The sequence below is a fragment of the Pogona vitticeps genome, chromosome 4 (assembly GCF_051106095.1).
Source record: "Pogona vitticeps strain Pit_001003342236 chromosome 4, PviZW2.1, whole genome shotgun sequence".
NCBI classification, from domain to species: Eukaryota; Metazoa; Chordata; class Lepidosauria; order Squamata; family Agamidae; genus Pogona; species Pogona vitticeps.
Window position 1 is genome coordinate 130,011,038 of NC_135786.1, and position 18,632 is coordinate 130,029,669.

The 18,632-nt window shown below is 41.0% G+C and overlaps 1 protein-coding gene across 4 annotated transcripts in view; it reads right to left on the reverse strand.

Moving 5' to 3' along the window:
- Nucleotides 1-18,632, reverse strand: part of LOC144583006 (protocadherin gamma-C5-like) — a 268,787-nt gene that overhangs the window by 243,232 nt on the left and 6,923 nt on the right. The window contains exon 1 of one of the 4 annotated variants that reach the window (XM_072998356.2): nucleotides 9,408-12,803. The exons of 2 other annotated variants lie outside the window; for them this stretch is intronic. In XM_072998356.2, coding sequence (XP_072854457.2) covers nucleotides 9,408-11,849 — 2,442 coding nt within the window. In that variant the 5' untranslated portion in view covers nucleotides 11,850-12,803. Of the gene's footprint in view, nucleotides 1-4,427; nucleotides 4,494-9,407; nucleotides 12,804-18,632 lie in introns of those variants that run through there. One more of the 4 variants, XM_072998365.2, reaches the window with a different exon arrangement.

Here is an 18,632-nt window from a genome sequence, read left to right on the forward strand (position 1 = left end):
ACCAGATCTGATGGGATCACCTCCATCCAGAGCTGTGAGGATAAGATCATAAACTGATTGTTCTTCTCTGTCCAGCAGCTTTTCCAATGACAGCTCAGCATGCCTGACACCATTTCCTCCTTTTTGAACCTCTAGTGAAAAATAGCTACTCCCTGTGAGTTGATAGCTCTGTATAGAGTTTATACCAATGTCTGGATCTTGTGCCTCTGGCAGAGGAAAATGGGATCTAGGAATAGAGATTTCACTGATTTTCAATTCCCATTCCATTGACAGAAAGCTGGGAGCATTATCATTGATATCCAGAATTTCTATTTCAATGAAATAAAGCTTTAAACTGCTCTCAGCAATAACCTGGAATTTTAATATGCAGACCTCTTCTCTTCCACAAATCTCTTCTCTATCTATCCTCTCAGAAATTTGTAAATGTCCATTATTGACATTCAGAGAAAAATACTGGATTGTACCTGTGCTAGTAACAATGCGGAGTCCTTGGTTTGAAATCTGCCTTCCATCCATTCCCAGGTCCTTTGCAATATTCCCCACAAAAGAGCCTCTGTGCATCTCCTCAGGAATAGAATAGCGGATCTGTCCAAAAACTGTCTTCCAAGCAAACATCAGGATGACACATTGTAGGATTCCTCTTTTGTATCTCCCAAGCCTCTGTCTCTCCTCCATTTCACTGTAGCTCAAAGCAGTTTATCTGTGTTTCTGAAGTATTTCGTTGCCTTAAGTAGAAGTTCAAGCCTGGTTTATTTGTGCTTACACATCTGAGCAGCAGAGATGAGCAGCCTGGATGATTCTGCATCCTTTTCTCTTTTGGACTGGTGAACAGCGACACCCAGAGCCATAAGGAGAAAATGCAGGTGTTTCTTTTCGGAATTGCAATCATGCTTTTTATTATTAAATTGTCCTTCATGCATTTCAAAGTTCTTTTGTTTGTAAACAGATATTGAACAATTTCCCCTAAGTGCGCATTGCAAGACTATACTATTAAATTATATTCCTCTCCACATTCAAATTATATTTCCCTCTCATTATAAACAGATTTCTGTATGTAGGATATACATGTAAAGGATAGATTTGGTTGGTTATTTATCCTGTTTTCCAAAGTCTTTAATATTAAGTCATACATGCCCCCCCCAAAAAAGCCAAATTGATGCCTGATGCATTGCTGTTCTCACATACCAACATTACACAGTATTCACGTCTGACCAACTTTATATGGCATCTGAAGCAGCAAATCTCCCTGGTATTAAAAATGCACCAAATAAAAATTAAACAATGAAATGCAAATGTGGATGCAAAATAAAAGTGTGTGTGTGTGTTTGTGTGTGTGTGTGTGTGTGTGTGTGTGTGTGTGTGTGTGTGTGTGTGTGTGTGTGTGTGTGTGTGTGTGTGTGTGTGTGTGTGTCTGTGAAAGACAAGTTTTTATGCAATAAGTCCTTTTCCCCTCCCTGTGAATGCTGCTGCTGCTGAAAAAAGACTGGTATCTTTTTGCTTTTCTGGGGGAATAAAAATCTTAAAGCAGCTAGAAATTTCTTTTCACAGGATATCTTAATATGTTCAGATAGCCTTGCTCACTGAGGATGAGAAAATGTTCAAGTACTCCTCACATCCTCTCTGTACTCAGTTAAAGCTGATGCAATGTGCTGGCTATATCCAATAAAAAAATTAGATATCACTATTCCGGCTGTGGGTGGGGTACTGCACTGGTGGATCACTCTCCTCCTAAACTCTTTTTGACCAGCAGATAAAAGTAATTCTCCATCACCTAGTTAAATCATTTAAATCAATGTTGAGTGGTTTCTGATTGTGCCCATTGCCATGTTCACTTGTAATTCCTCACTTCTAACTGTTCAGAAGCCACTCAGCTTGCTTCTGAGCATGTCTGTTCCTGGTTGACAAACACAATTTCCTCCTGGAATGCTCAGAAGCAACGAGAAAGGCCGAATGGACCACCTTCTGAGCTGCAGCCTCCTTTTTATGGTGATTATTTTCCCTCCCCAGCAAGTGACTCAAAATTGAAGGAACAAGGGCAGTAAGTTTTAAAAGTTTTAAACTACGGGGTAGCTGTTTCCCTTGGAAGGGGCCCCTACTATATAATTTTATATCATTATATATATACACTATACAATTTATATATGTGTGAGAGACAGAGGGCAAGAGGGATACCCCACTTGCTGGAGAGCCATCCCTCCTCAACAACAAAACTAAAGAAGTGGACCCCAAACCTGCACCAGAACCTACAGTGGAACCTCAGCAGGAGACAGAGATAGAGGAGCTGACTGAAGACATGCAGAAAGGGATGATGGGGGAGGTTCATGGAGAAAAGGCACGAAGAGAAAGAAAAAGGAGGGTGGAGTTTGAAGCAGGGGCAGGGGAGGTAGAGAGGAGAAAAGACCAGCTACCACCCAGTTGGGAATGGGTGTGGATGCGGAATCCTTGGACTGGATTATGGGAGACATTAAGAGTGCCAAAAGAGGAGGCAGATTATAGGAGAAGATCCTCTTATTGGGGAGAAGCAGAGGCGAGGGAGCACAGGAGGAGACTGAGAGAGGAAAAGGAACGAGTAGAGAGAGAAAGGAGAGAAAGATTGGAATGGAGAGTAAGGGAGATGAAGAGAAGGAGTTACATGGAGGACCCTGGGAGAACCGAGACTCCGATGGAAGGATCCTGTGGGATGATGACCTGGACAAGGAGACTGTGCCCCTGCTGGAAGGCACAACGAGGCAGACTGTAAAGAACTGGGTCCCCGCTGATCTGGGACCATGGGACAACAGTTGTAGACTGTAGAAACCCGTTCCTGTTTAATGAATGGAAGCCCCTTCCAGACTCATTGGCAGAAAGAGAAAGGACTCATAATCATGTTCCAGACACCTGTTTATTGTTTAATGCATCAATAAATCCCACACCTCTTTTGAAACAACAAAGATCTACTGATTTCTTGGAACTGAATTTGGAACCAAAACTCGAACTCTCACAATATGCAATGTTTTTATTTTTGTTGGTATTAGTTATTTTATCTTTAGAGATTTGGTCTCTTTGAGAGAAGTTTTATTAGATTATTATTGCTGTTTTATTATATTACATGTTTATATTATAATGTTAAGGTTTTGTAAATTGTACAGAGTAGTGGAAGGAGAGAGACAGAGAGAATAAAGCAGAAATAGACTGCAAAGAGATCTTACAAGAAATGAGGGCACTAGCGTTTCATGGACCAGAAGACCCTTGTCCCTCCCCAATTAAGAAAGAAGGAATGAAACACAAAATGTATATTTAAAGAAACAGTTACAGCTATGAAACTACATATGCAGAATACTGAAACAGACATCTCTAATAATGTGGATAATTGCTTCCAATCTAGGATGCGCTTCCTGTTATTTTGTCTCTTTCAAGAAATCTCTTGCTTTGACGGAGGTCTCTTGACTTAAAACTTGATATATGAACTGGACCTTGGTTGACTACTAGATCTCCAATGCTAACCATCAGTAGACCTAAAGAAACTCGTGTTACCACTGTTGATCCAAAGCTGTTAAGATATTGGGATTAAAGCACTCAATGCTCAACGTTGACGTCTCATGCAAAACATGCTAAGGTTGATAAGCTTTGACAGATTGGTTTCGGTAATTCATTCACTACTTTTATGATTCAGATTCCTCAGTGATGTCCCTGGAATTAGATTCCTTTCCTTTCTCTACTGAACCTTCATGTCTGCCAAGTATACAAAAAAAAAAATTGAACTGCTCCTTATCTAGGCACCAAGCAAACATGGTGACAACTTATTTTGAGATGCTGGAGAATTGTCACCAAATTTGGAAACATGACAAGGCAAAACTAGCCTGGCAAGCTGATTTACAGCAAAGTTTCAGGGATGTTAAAACAGTGTATATTGCCTTCCCCTGCATTTAATTGATATCAGACAGCGCCAGATAAATCATGCTCAGACTCACGCACAAATCACACATTTCTCAAAATAAAACGTTAAGTTAATTTTGCTTTTCCACTTTTAAACACCCCCTCCCTTTTCCAGTCATCCACCCACATGTATAATGTGTCACATCTCCTATCATAAACATACCTTGCCATTTTAAAAATGTAAGTCTGAAGAGAGGCTGTAAATGGTTAAATGAATGCAGACATACTGTTCTGCAGTAAATGGGAGACATCCATGCTTAGAATTTTTGAAAGCTTGAAGAGGAGTTATGTTTATGTGCCACTTGCATTAGAGAACCTCTTTTTATGCAGAAAGGTATGATACCCTAAATAAACATATACATTTCTCTAGATAACGTAAATCAATTAAATATAAAGATGACATTTCTCTCCAGAAATATAGCGATCTTTAAAGAATATAGTAGCATTATAAATTCACAAGAGCAAATACTATAATCTCAGTTTACGTTATAGCTAAGAGAAAAAGAACTCACCAAGCCTTCGGTCTCCTTTTCAGAACTCAAATGAATACCTTCACTGAACATCAATGAGGCATCAGGTTTACCATTGCAAAGGATATTCTCCGCTATTTGTACATTGGGTTGCAAAAAGGTCAGCTCGTTTCTCTGGGATTCAGAGGAAAGACAGATCTGGTAAGAATAAGGCAAGGTCCCCTCCTCATAGTTTGGTGGGAATATGGCTCCCCTCTTTGAACAAGGATCAGGGACAAAACACTGAAGGAACGTCGGGCTTCTTGACCTTTGGAATTTCAGCACAACGGTCAACATCACTGCCACCAGAAACAGAAAGGACACCAAAGCCAAGGCCAATACCAAATAAAACTGCAGGCCAGACTGAGACTCGGAGTCAAGAGGTTGGGCGTTCATCTCTGGGAGGGCTTCCTGGAAGTTCTCAGCAAACACCAGGTTCAAAGTCACAGTGGCCGAGAGAGGAGGATGTCCGTTATCTTTCACCATGACGACCAGCCTCTGTTTCACAGCATCTCTTTCAAGCATTGCTCGGGCTGTTTGAATCTCTCCCGTGTGGGAGCCAATGCTGAAGAGGGAGGGCTCTGTGGCCTGCAGCAGATGGTAGGATAGCCAAGAATTGTGTCCAGAATCCGCATCCACGGCCACCACCTTGGTCACCAGATAACCCGGCTCTGCTGACCGAGGCACCATCTCAAAGAGGGATGATCCTTCCGTGGCTTGGGAAGGGTACAGAATCTGGGGGGTGTTGTCGTTCCTATCCAAAACACAAACTGTCACCGGGACAGTGCTAGCAAGAGGTGGCGAGCCTCCATCTTGGGCCTTTACCTGAATCTGAAACTCCCTGAATTGTTCATAATCAAAGGAGCGCTGGGCATAGATGGCCCCAGTCTCGGAATTAATGGAGATATAAGAGGAGAGAGGCAGCTCTTCAAGGTTGCTGCCCAGAATGGAGTAAGTGATTCTGGCATTGCGGTCCAGATCTGGGTCAGAGGCCTTCACCTGGAAGATGGACGCTCCGGATGGGTTGTTCTCTGGAATGTAGGCAGTATAGGAAGGTCGTTCAAAGAACGGGGGGTTATCGTTGATATCCGAGATCCGTATGGAGATGGATTTGTGAGTGGAGAGAGGAGGTGTGCCTTTGTCAGTGGCTATGATTGTGACATTATATTCTGGAGTCCTTTCTCTGTCAAGGGGACCCTCAGTGAGGAGTTTGAAGTAATGATCTGAAGATGGGACTATCCGGAAAGGCACAAAATCCTGCAGATGACAGACGACCTCCCCATTGTCTCCAGAATCCTTGTCAAGAACTTTGATGAGAGCAATCACAGCTCCCGGTGCAATATCTTCAGGAACTGGGCTGGACATGGAAGTAAGGATCACATCTGGAGCATTGTCATTTTCATCAAGCACCTCAATCTCCACATTGCAATGTGTCACCAACCCACCTCCATCACTAGCCTCAACAATCATGATATAATTTTGCCCTTCTTCAAAATCAATATTCTCTGTAACTGTGATTTTTCCATCTCTAGGATCGAGATGAAATTTCTGCTTTGCATTTTCTCGAATATCACTGAAAGTATAAGTGACTTCAGCATTTGATCCCTCATCATTGTCAGATGCTTTGATTTGAAGCACAGAGGTTCCTCTGGGTACATTCTCTTTTATGCTTATCTTGTACCTTGCCTGGGAAAAAACAGGTGCATTATCATTGATATCAGTAACTTTAACTCGTATGTGGGCAGTCCCCATTTTCCTAGGTATTCCTCCATCCACAGCTGTAAGGACCATGTAGTGCATGTCTTTTTTTTCCCTGTCCAATTGTTTCTGCAATATTAATTCTGCGTATTTCCCACCATCATTACTTTCTTGTATTTCTAGTTTGAAATATGGTGTTGAGGTCAAATTATAATCTTGTAGGGAATTGACTCCAATGTCCTCATCATCAGCAGTTCCAAGGGCAAACCGAGCTCCTGGCAGATTAGACTCACTCACCTTAAGGTCAATACTTCCTTTCTGGAAATGTGGGGCATGATCATTCACATCCTCGATAAAAATCTTTATGTGGAAAATATTCAAGGGATTTTGTGCCACAACTTCTAGGTTTAGGACACAAGTGGGTGATTTTCCACAAATCTCTTCCCGGTCTATCCTGTCCTTCACATACAGGTTGCCACTGTGTTCATTGAGAGAAAAGTACTGCTTTTCTGAAGAGATTGCAAGCCTGCGCTTTGCCAAGTCTCTCACCTCCAACCCCAGGTCTTTAGCAAGGTTCCCCACAAAGGAGTCCTTCTCTGATTCCTCTGGAATGGAATAGTGAACCTGCTCAGACGCCACATAGCAGAACACAGACCAGACTAGGAATAGAAATAGTACTTGCCTCAGAGTGGGCTCCTTGATTCGATCTATGTACCTTCTTTTCATTGTTGTCTTTGCCTTCCTTGCAGTAAGACAGTAGAAATACAGTCCCTGATAGCTAATTCTTAAGAAACTGATAGCTGTTTGAAAACCAAGCCTTCTGCTGTGTTTTTCTTTCCCATCAGTTGAAATGTAATGGAGGAATATCACGTCAGGACACTGAAATGTTAATTCACCCTACTCCCTTGTTATCCAACAGTGACACTCTGAGTTTACTTGAGGAACTGTACCTGCTGACTTTTCAAAAATAATAGCACATGGCTATTTCTAAATGTAGAAAAGTACTCAATATTTTACTGTCTTCCAGGATTTTCCAGTTGCAATTACTGAGCAGAAGCTGTACTGTATCTTTTAGAAGAGCTCTTTCTAAAACAATGCTGGGAAATGGAGCCTCAGTGTCAGATTTCTTCTCTGCATATAATTTTTACTTTTAAAAAATACAGACATGATCAGAAATGGACAGAGATTTTTAGTACATATTCTTACAAGAGGGTTAGCTGGTGATAACTGTAAGTTGACCAACCGTCAACTCAGTCATCATCATTGTACAGTAAGTTGATGATTCCCCACACAACCAATAAAGTTAACAGAATGTATTGTTAGGAAGCTGCCTTCCACCAGATTAAATCGTCCATCTACACCATTACTGACAACTATTAGTAGTATCAGGAGAAGTTGCATAGAGTTCTCCTGTTTCTGGCCAGCTTTTCTTCCTCTTTGTCATCTTCTATACCTTCTGAAACATAAGTTTTTTATTTGGGAAAGGAAGGAAGTGGCAAAGAATCCTGGCTAAGAGCAGCGACAGCACTCCAACCCACAATTTGAATTGCCCTCAAATTCACAAGGTTGGTGGCCCAACTTTTTTTGCTCCTCCCTCTCATTCCTTTTTCCATTTGCATCATACATTGTACATTGCAAGCCTACAAAAAATAATCTCTCATTTCTGTTATTTTAAGCCATGCTGGGATCTTTTGTGGGTGAGGAGCAGGGTAAAAGTATGGTAAATAAATCATAAATAATTTTGAAAAGATATATATACACACACATACACATGCACGCACACACATGCGCGCGTGCGCACACACACATTTCAAACCTTGCACAACTGCAGATTTGGTATTGTCAACAAAATAGATACAAGTCATTAAACTTGGATGGATAATATCCTATGGAAACTTCTGCTTTTCCTAAAACACACTACTCATCATCACATAGGGCAGAAGGAATATTCTGGGATCAGTGGGATGGAGTATAGTAGTGTCAAGCATGAGAAGAATTTTTTCTTCCCTAGTTTTGAAGGTGTACAGGGGGAGGGGGGAATTCAGCCTGCACCTTTTCAATCTTTGGAAATACTGTACATTTTTTTTCTTTGCCAACTCTGTACCTGCATATCAGCTTCTACCTTTCCCACACACAAGGAGAGAAAGGTATATCTGTCATCCCATGCAAATATCCATTCTGCAAAACATTTCCAGTTCTTTTCATGCATATAATTTTCCATTAAATTTGTTTTGAACTGAATTGAGAATACTACTTGAAGATATTACTCTTTCCCTTGGCTGAGTACAGTGGCCCAAGTGTTCTTGCCTAGTTACACTAGTATAGTAGTAACAGTGTAACTTTTGAAGTCAAATTGTTCAAAGTTTTAAATAAATCACCACAGACATTATTAGTTGCACTCTGGACCTCTTGTTTTGTACAGTCAGACTGGCAGTCAAATCCTCTGCAGTGTTTTCATCATGGACAGATAGCTACCAGATAGGTTTTAGAGCTACTGCAACTCAGATTCTCTTCAGGGGGGCCATTAAGATGATCTGCCCCAAGAGACTGATGGATCCAAATGGCTTTCTAGTGGCTCTAGTTGTCATGTTGCCTCAGCAAGTTATTCCTTTGAAGCCTTGGTTGACCTCCCAGTGGGGAAATGGTTAGGGCAGCAAACATGACCCCACTTGTACACAGCCCTTTCCCATGGAGTAAAGCCAAACTATGGATACTATTGGATTGCTCCTGAATACACCTTCCAATGGAATGAAGCCAAACTAGCCACTTGTTTATTAGGGTAGTGATGAAATGAGTGGGGCAGAGGCTAGAGTAACAATGGCAAAAACCTCAAAGGGATCAGTAAAAAGGTGGGCTAGAGTCCATTGGAAGGATACTCTATGGCTGTGCTAGCAAAGATGTAATTCTTCTCTATCACCATTGGTAGAGAAGCTATGGGAAAGTGGCAATTTCTCTGAGCCCCAATTCCCAGTTTGAGGAAAAGAGGCTATTACCTGAGAAGATAAACATAAATTGATAAAAAAACATCCTTTACTAATGAATTCCCAGTGACATGTTAGACAATAAATAACCCAAAGGAACAGATGGAACAGGGGACAGCTTTGATATGCACCAGAAACTACTACTGTATAGCTGAAAAATATAGCGTAATATTCACAAAAGAATAAACTTTCAAAGCAACTTCAGGGCCGGAATCTAAACATTGCAACAACTTAGAAGTGATTGCATAGCATATAACATAACTATATACTATGATATCCTTTGAATTTAAAATTGTTTGCTCACCTCAACAAAGACTAGGTCTCCATTATTCATATCTAAATCATCACGAGATAGGATAGGATCCTTTCCTTCACCACTTTGTTGATTTTTCAAAGTGCTTGTAGAATTTGCCTTGGAAATATGAAACTGGCTCCTCCTGGAATCAGTGGTCAATGAAACCTCATGGCAATAAGAGTGAAGAAAAGCCCGGACTCCATCAATCCCCACAAACTGTGACACAGGAACGCCACTGAAATTCACACTCCCTGACTCAAGAAGCTGAGCATTTCTCCATCTGTACAACTTTAGGGCCAACAAAACAAGGAGGAAGGTGAAGAACAAGCAGGAGACAAAGGCCACGGCAACTACCAGGTAGAAGGTGAGATCCGAGGGAGCATCTAAAGGAGCTGAGACGCTAGTCAGGTCTGAGAGGATTTCAGGAATGTTGTCAGCCAGCACCACAGTCACCGTCACTGAGGCAGAAAGAGATGGTTGCCCATTGTCCTTGACCAAAATCACCAGGCTTTGCTTGAGGGTGTCCTTCTCCAAGAAGAACCGAGCTGTCCTGATCTCTCCAGTGTGAAGTCCTACAGTGAACAACCCAGGTTCTGTGGCCTTGGTCAACTGGTAAGAGAGCCAAGCATTTTGGCCAGAATCTGCATCCACGGCCACTACCTTAGTGACCAGGTAACCTGGCTCTGAGGAGCGAGGGGCCAGCTCTATCCCAGTGGAGCCATCGGTGGGAGGGGAAGGGTACAGGATTTCTGGCGCATTGTCATTCTGATCCAGGATGAAGAGGGTCACAGAGACATTGGAGCTGAGGGGTGGGGAGCCTCCATCCTGGGCCTTCACCTGGAAGTTAATCTCCCTGATTTCTTCATAATCAAAAGAGCTCAAGGCATAGATGACTCCAGTCTCAGAGTTAATGGAAAGGTAGGAGGATAGAGATGATTCACCAATCTGATTGTCAATGATGGAGTAACTGATTCTGGCATTCTCTTCCCAGTCTGCATCACTTGCTTGGAGGGAAAATACTGAGGCTCCTCTTGGATTATTTTCTACAAGGTAAGAGGTATAAACTCCCTTGCTAAAGACGGGAGGGTTGTCATTTGTATCTAACACCTGGAGTGAAATAACCTGAGAGGAAGATAGTGGTGGAATCCCCTCATCTGTTGCTGTAATGGTAACAGTGTAGGAAGCTGCCTGTTCCCTGTCAAGGGCTCTGTCTGTCACCAAAGTATAAAAATCATCCATCGTGTTCTTCAGTAGAAAAGGAAGGTTGCTGGCAATCGAACACTTAACCTTCCCATTGACCCCCGAATCTTGGTCTTGTACATTTAGAATGGCAAGAACAGTTCCTGTTGGTGAATTCTCAGGAACAGAGCTGACTACGAAGGTTGTTGCTAATTCAGGTACATTGTCATTCAGGTCTGTAACTGTGATCCTAACTTTTGACCGGTCACTCAGCCCACCTCCATCCATGGCTTGCACCTCAAATTCATATAAGGACGATGCTTCAAAGTCAAGGTTTCCCAGAAGAATAATTTCTCCTGTTGTAGAATTTAACAGAAACATTTTTGAATTCTTCTCTGTGATTTCCACAGAAGAATATTTCACCTCTCCATTGATTCCTTCATCTAAATCAGTAGCTCTTACTGTAGCTATTATGGACCATTTGGGAATGTTTTCCTTGGCACTCACCTCATAAAGTGGTTGACTAAAAAGTGGTGAGTTGTCATTGGCATCTACAACAATAATGTGGATTTCCGCTGTGCCAGTCTTCACTGGATCCCCGCCATCAGTTGCTGTGAGGATGAGATCATAAACAGATTGCTCCTCCCTGTCCAGAGATTCCTCCAGAATCAGCTCAGCATATCTCTCACCATATTCTCCTGTCTTAACTTCCAGAGAAAAATGCCTACTCCCTAGGAGTTGATATCTTTGAACAGAATTTATGCCCAGATCTGGATCTTCAGCTTTAGGTAGAAGAAATCGTTCTTTGAGTGTCGATGTCTCACTGATTTTAATTGTCCACTCCTTTCGAAGAAATCGGGGAGCATTATCATTTATATCTGTGATTTCCACTTCGATGCCATAAAGTTTTAATTTGCTTTCAACAAGAACTTGGAACTTAATAATGCATTTCTCTGCCTCTCCACAAATCTTTTCTCTGTCTATTCTCTCAGAAATCTGTAAATGCCCACTATTCACATTCAGAGTAAAATACTGGACCATACCTTTACTAGAAACAATGCGGAGTCCTTGATCTGAAACCTGCTTTCCATCCATTCCAAGGTCATTTGCAATATTCCCCACAAAAGAGCCTCTGGGCATCTCCTCAGGAACGGAATAGTGGATCTGTCCAGACACTGCCTTCCAAGCAAACACCAGAATAAACCATTCCAAGATTCCTCTTTGGCATTTCCATGACCTCTGAGTTTCGTCCATTCTGTTACAGCAAGACATTCAACACTGGTTCAGATTCAGGAACTTTCATGCCAGTAATGAAGGCTGCTTCTTTCTACTGGTTCCCTTTCTCTTGCTCCTATTTCCAGCTCAAAATATATCCAGTCAGTGTGCATCTAAGCAAAAGGTATCTGTCCTTCGTTTCCTGTTCTGTTACAAGCCAGCCTGATTCAGATATTTGTGCTCTTCAATGTAAAAGCAAGGCTGACTGCCTGGTCTTTCAAAATTGCTTATTGGTGAACAGCGACACTCAGAGGCTGAAGCCAAAACTGTAATGGGCTGTTATTTGTTCAGATTTGGTTACATGATTTTTTTCTTTATACAAATTAATTTTCTCAAAATCACCTAAAAATATCCAGATTAGCATCTTGTCCAACACACTAATAGAAATATAATGAACTTCTGCTTTTATCACAGCTTTTTTTCTCTCTCTTCAGAAGTCAGTCATTACAGGCACAACTGGTGAATTATTTTTTCTTTATCATTCTTATGTTTATATCTATAGTTAAAATAAGAATGCTGATCTTCAAAGATTCAGTATTTAATATACATTAGAGACATAAAGCAAAGCATTGCATGGTGATTATAACGCACATACTTCAGCGCCGTTCATTTGTGTCTCTACCACTCGTGACTGAATGGGTCTATCATCTCATATTTCCCATCCCACGTGCTCTGAATGCTCCCATTTTTCTTTTCCACACATTTTCTTTTCCCCAATCCATTTCTCTTCATTGTCATCTTCACATGCTACAGCAGGCATGCTTCCTCTTTTCATTTTTTCATTCCCAAGTGGCAAGGGGCTTCCTGGACTGATCCAGGACATTGTCCAGATTGCAGGGGCAGAGTGCATGCTGGCAATATTCATATAACTACAGGTTATGGGATTGTAGCATCAAAGGAAAGGGGCTTACATTGTGCAATGTTTGAAGACTCATTCATGCTTCCAGGTCCATTTTTCAAATTATAGTATCCTCTCAGTATTCACTCAGTATTTCCATGTCTATGTCCTGTGGAAAGAGCCTTACATTCCTATGTAATATGTGAAGTGAACTGAATACAGTACTTGTACATCTCCATTGTGAGAAGCTGCAAGTCGGGCCTTTGTAGTATTTACATATGTGTACTAAGGCAGTGGTCCCCAACCTTGGGCCTCCAGATGTTCTTGGACTACCACTCCCAGAAGCCTTCACCACCACCTTGGCTGGCCAGGATTTCTACAAGTTGAAGTCCAAGAACATCTGGAGGCCCAAGGTTGGAGGCCACTGTACTAAGGGTTGCTTTTTTTTGTTACACAGGAGACACTAAGGTAAGAAGTGGATGTCACTCCTAGCTGTTCCCACACTTTTTTAACACCTGACACTGAAACTATATCAGAACATTTAAAAAGGAATGGTACAATTCTGGCAGCAGAATTAGGAATAAGAATTTAGCAGAATTCTACTGGATGAAGAGCAGGGATTCCACAAGCAATACTGAACTTCTCACTTGCAACTAAAATAAGATTCACCTCCAACCATAACGTCAGGGCTGGAAATAATTAATCTGTAGAATTATTTCTTATCCATGTTCCTGATTTCTAAAGAGCTAACACGTCCCAATTAAGCAAAGTTTAAAACCATGGAAGCACAATTTAAAAATAATCAGGACAACAGGTAAAGCTGGAAAATATCCACCCATAGTCATAAGGGATAGCCAGAAACGAGGCAGGATTAAAACCTAACAGAATGAAAAGTCTTCAAGCTCAGCAGAGAACAAAATGCCACTACGAAGGCCAGACAGATTTTTCAGGTAGTGTACTAATAGATGCCATGTAACTAAGGAGACAGTCCACCCGTGGATCTCTACCATACAGATCACAGACAGATGCAGAATTTATAAAAAGACCTCCCTTGTTCATTTTAGAGGAAGTACAGGAGCAAATGGAAAAAGAAGTCTTCACCACAGAATAGTCTACCCATGACAAAGGAACTGCTGCAAGGAATCACCATCACTTTTTACACTTTTTTTACCTGAACAAACATGTGTTGCTGTTAAGTAGAGATGGCAGGTTGTCTTCTGCTTGTTAGAAAGTTCTCTACTTTAACTGAATCATAGCACTAAGATCGGCCTATAAGCAGAAGAAATAACATGCTTATAGTACACATCTGTTTACAAGCTGTTACCTTCTCATATTTACACCAATTACCCATCAGATGCCGATGTTATTTTCATATCTCTTGTGTATAAATTGAAATGCAAAATGAGCAGGCAGCTGCCAAAGAACTGGTATTCTTTCATAGACCTTGTTTGCCAGACTGGTTTTGGAATGTAGTAAACAATATATTAATGCTGCAAATTTAAAAGTACAGTGGGGGTCTCGACTTACGAATGACCCTACTTGCGAACAATTCAACTTATACGAACCCGCCCTATAGGGGAAATAAGGACTCGACATACGAACTTCCCTGGAGTTATGTACAGGAAAAAAAAGTGCCCCCTCCCTCCCCTTAGAGGCTTCTGGAGGAGAAAAAGGGGTCAGAAACTTAAAAATAAATAAAAGAAAGTCACTTACCAGGCCTTGGTAGCCCTCAAACAGCAGGAAAAAGAGCAGGAAACAGCTAAAAGCCGACACCCAGAAAGGAGCCTGGCAGCCATTTTGAGCTCCCCCCCTCCTGCACCCTCCTCTCCCCGCCTATCAGCTGATCGGCTGGCTCTGAAGAGGCTTGGGGAGGCTTGCTCAGCACCTAAAAAGCCTGCCTGTGTGTCTTTGTGCTGAAAAAATCAGCACAACATGCTTTAAAACATGATTTAAAATTAGCTTTGTTGAAGTGCTTTGCAAACTGATCCCTGCCTTCCTCCTCCTTTCCTGAACCTAAGGGGAAAAAAGAAAAATATCCCCCTCTAGTGGCAGAAGGCGGAATAGCAGCTTCCTATTAGTTTCTATGGATGGAAAAGAGCAGATACAGATTAAATGGTTTTCAATGCATTCCTATGGGAAATGCAGATTCTACCTACGAACTTTTCGACCTAAGAACCACCTTCCAATACGGATTAAGTTCGTAAGTCGAGACCCCACTGTAACATACATGTAAAGCAGTTTTAGAGCAATTTTCTACCCTGCCCCCCATAATTGTTCTAATGGTCTTAAACAGACAAGGTATCAAACTTTGATAACTGGGACCTACCCCACTCACACATAATTAGATCATGAAATTTTCACACACACACGGGCAGTTAAACAATTGGATTGTGTCTGCTACTGCCTAAAAAAAAGAACGGATTCTTCAATGCATGCTCACTTTGCTGCACGAACATTCAAGCAAAGCAAATAACAATGTCTCTCTTTTCACTCTAGAATATTTCTGTCACAAAATGGCCATCAGTCAGCCACAGGGAAATTCACTGCCAATCTCTTTCTGCTTTGGATTTGCTGATTTCCAGAGGCTCTATGATTAGAGTTTCCAAGAGAGCTTGGGCTTTTCATTGGTGCTTGAACAGTCAATGTCTTTCTACTTTAGGCTTCTTAGTTTTGTTACAGTATTACTTTCATTTCATAAGTGGAGGGGTGTTAAATCAACTTTTTAACCTTTGAAAAGCCAGAGCAATATCTGGTATTTCAGAAAGCTGATTCAATTCCAGCACTGGTTTGGGCTTTCTCTTTCTGCTTCAGATCTGTTCTGTTACCAAAAAATACTGCCAATTTACTTTGGATTCCAAATAATTTCCAAAACCAAAGTACATGTCTACCTAAGCAGGAATCCCATGGGCTGTTATTAGATTGTGTGTATATCAGTTACTGTGAACCTTCCTCTTTCAAAGGACTCGTGAACAGTACTGGCTGGGAATTCTTAGAAAATAAAATATACAAACTGGATGGGGGCAGCTTTTAAAAGCTGAATAAGAAAATTAATGTGTGTGGATGTTTTGGGGGTACCATGAATGATGCTGAGAGATATAAGGAACAAATTAGCCTTTGATGTGATTCATTAATAGATCCCCTGGAGAAGGGAAACAAGATTAAAAGGGAGTGACTTTTTAAAGTCATATTCATTTTGGCTGTTTTCTAGCACCATTGAAGCGCTCTCTGTGCAACAACTATCTTATTGCATAGAAAAAGAGGCCTTGCAGTCAGTAGGCATAAAGACAGTTAATTTCTGCCTTTGCAGGCATTGGGAAGAGGCATAGCAGCAGTTCTCAAAAGCAAGAACTACCCTGTAAGAGCAATCATGGAAACATAATGCATTTCATAGGGCTCAGTCACATGTTGATTCTTTTGCACTACCTGTACCTCCTAATGTATCCATACAGTACTGTTTGCTCTCTAGATGCACACAGATGCAATTGTGGTTTCTCTGTCTACACAGAGGATGAAGATAGCAACATTTCCTCCTCACCACAAACACACCACCTCTCCCATTACCCTCCTCTGCTGATTTCCTCACCCCATTATCTGCACCTTTCATCCCTTACCCACTTTGTTCACTGCCATATGAGCCTATTTCTTTCCTGACTTGGAACAAAAGTGGCTCCAAATGGCCCTATGATAAAGTCTCTATTATCTATATTTTGCAAATCAGTTGGCGCCAAGTCTCCTTTAAAAAACAAATTCATGATTAAGCCAGCAATAAAGTGGAATAGCAGTAAATGATCTTAAATGAAAAAATTGGAATATATGGTAAGAGCTGACTGGATAGTTCAGTGGTTTAGTCATCTAGCTGAGGAGCCATAGATTGGGAGTTCAGTTCCCCACTGTGCCTCCTGCAACTACAGCTAGCCTGTGTAGCCTCAGGTAAGCTGCATAGTTCCACATCACCCCCAGAAGAAGGCAATGGTAAGCCACTGAGTATTCCGTACCTGGAAAGCGATAAGTCAGAATTGACTTGACAGCACATGACTATTATTAAGAGACATTAAGGGATATGCGATGCTTTAAAGTTTTAAAAAATAAAAAGCAAATAGCAGGTGCTAAGTCACTTCATTCCTTAACTGATGTAAAACTAAATGGGTTACTAGAATACTTCTTTAAAAATAGAGAATAAAACATTATTTTATTGTATTTGTGATGTAAACCAAGAGCAGAGGCAGAAAGGGATCAGACCATCTGACTCCAGAAAACACATCCAGCAACGGTAAAGAAGAATTATCACATCCCAAGGCAAAAATGGGCTAGAGGTACTGCAACCACACTAAACTCAAGCACTATAGTTTGAACAAAACATCCCACAACAAAAGACTGGATCTGTTTGGCACAAACAAAAGCCAGTTTATTCAATGCCCCCCACCTAAAAAAGAACAGTGAAGACAAAGGGTCAAACAGAAGGAGAAACACCTGGGTGAGGCTTTGGTAGCATGGATTTCTTTAGTAGCTTCAGTTCTATTCAGTAAACCATATTATTGGGCAAATTAAAGGCTTCACGTTTATCTAGCACAGCCCTACAAGTCCTTGACACTATCTTCATTGTACCGTATGCAGTAATGCTCATCCTGCTGAGGTCCTACAAAACTTTCCTTGGAGAAACAATGCTGTAATCTTATGCATGTTTTGCTGGAAGTATATGCCACTGAGGGCAGTAGGACTGGCCCCTGAGAAATATGTGTGACTTTGCTCTGCAAAACTGATCCAAGAACTTCCATCCTTTCCATTCCAGATTAAATTAGACCTAGGATAATGCAAAAGTGAAAACCATAGATTGAATGTGCAACAGGTGTTGTACACATCATCAGAGCCATCTATCAAGATTCCCATGTAACTTGTATCAAATACATTTCTTCAACTTCTTAGACTGAAATATTGAGCACATATTCCCAAGAATAAGCACGTGTAAATTCAGCAAGACCTATTTGTGAGCAAAGTTACATGGCAACTATAAGTCTGTAGTTAAGAGTCACCTTTTAGTCAAATGAACAAGGTCAAAGTTTTCATTTTGGAGCATCGCCTGGGACCATTCTGCATCAATGTCTGCTGAGAACTGCATTTGTTAAAACAGAATAACAGAATTCCTCATTTCAAAGTTTGCAAGAAATAATAGAACGGAGAGGAAAGATCCTTTCACAAGTTGCTTGCTGAAATGAGACAAGACCATTCTTAAGTTCATTTAGATATTATGAAATTGTACTGCAGTGCTTAAATACTGTTACTGAAACCAGGGAGGAGAATAAGGTCAAAACAAAATAATTTGCCTCTGACTCTACCTATTATTAGCTCAGATTTTGCCTCCCATTTTTGTCTATGTCCAAGATGCATCTGAGTTTACCATGCTCATTGTCACTTTACTTACCACCTTTCTCTTGTGTTAAGGCAAAATGATTAAGCATGTGGAAATGATAAGTGGTCCATCTTGAATGGTAAAAGCTAATCAGGAGAGATACAGCATGGCCACCAAGAGTTGCAAGCAGAACTCTGTTGTCCTTTAAAAGTAACTAAAGGTTAACCAAAGAATCTCAACTGTAATACCAAAAAAGTAACATAATTCTCACTTGTTACATTACTTTTAAAATGTGAGTTTCTTCTTTCCACAATACAAAAGAAGTAACTTTGGATAGGCAACAGTATTATCTATATTATTAACGGTCTTATCTGTAACTGGTTACTTCCCATATCTGGGCTGCATTGCAAGATTTTAAGACTATGCATAAGTTATAAAAGTATGGCAGTCTGCTACAGGCCCCACTATTTCTATTCACGTAGAACACCATGTGCACCATGAATCCATGCACGTTTGATTTGTACATCCATGGGATCTGTGAAAACATTATTCTGTATGCTTGTAAATGGTTCCAGTGCCTCTGATGTAATTCCAC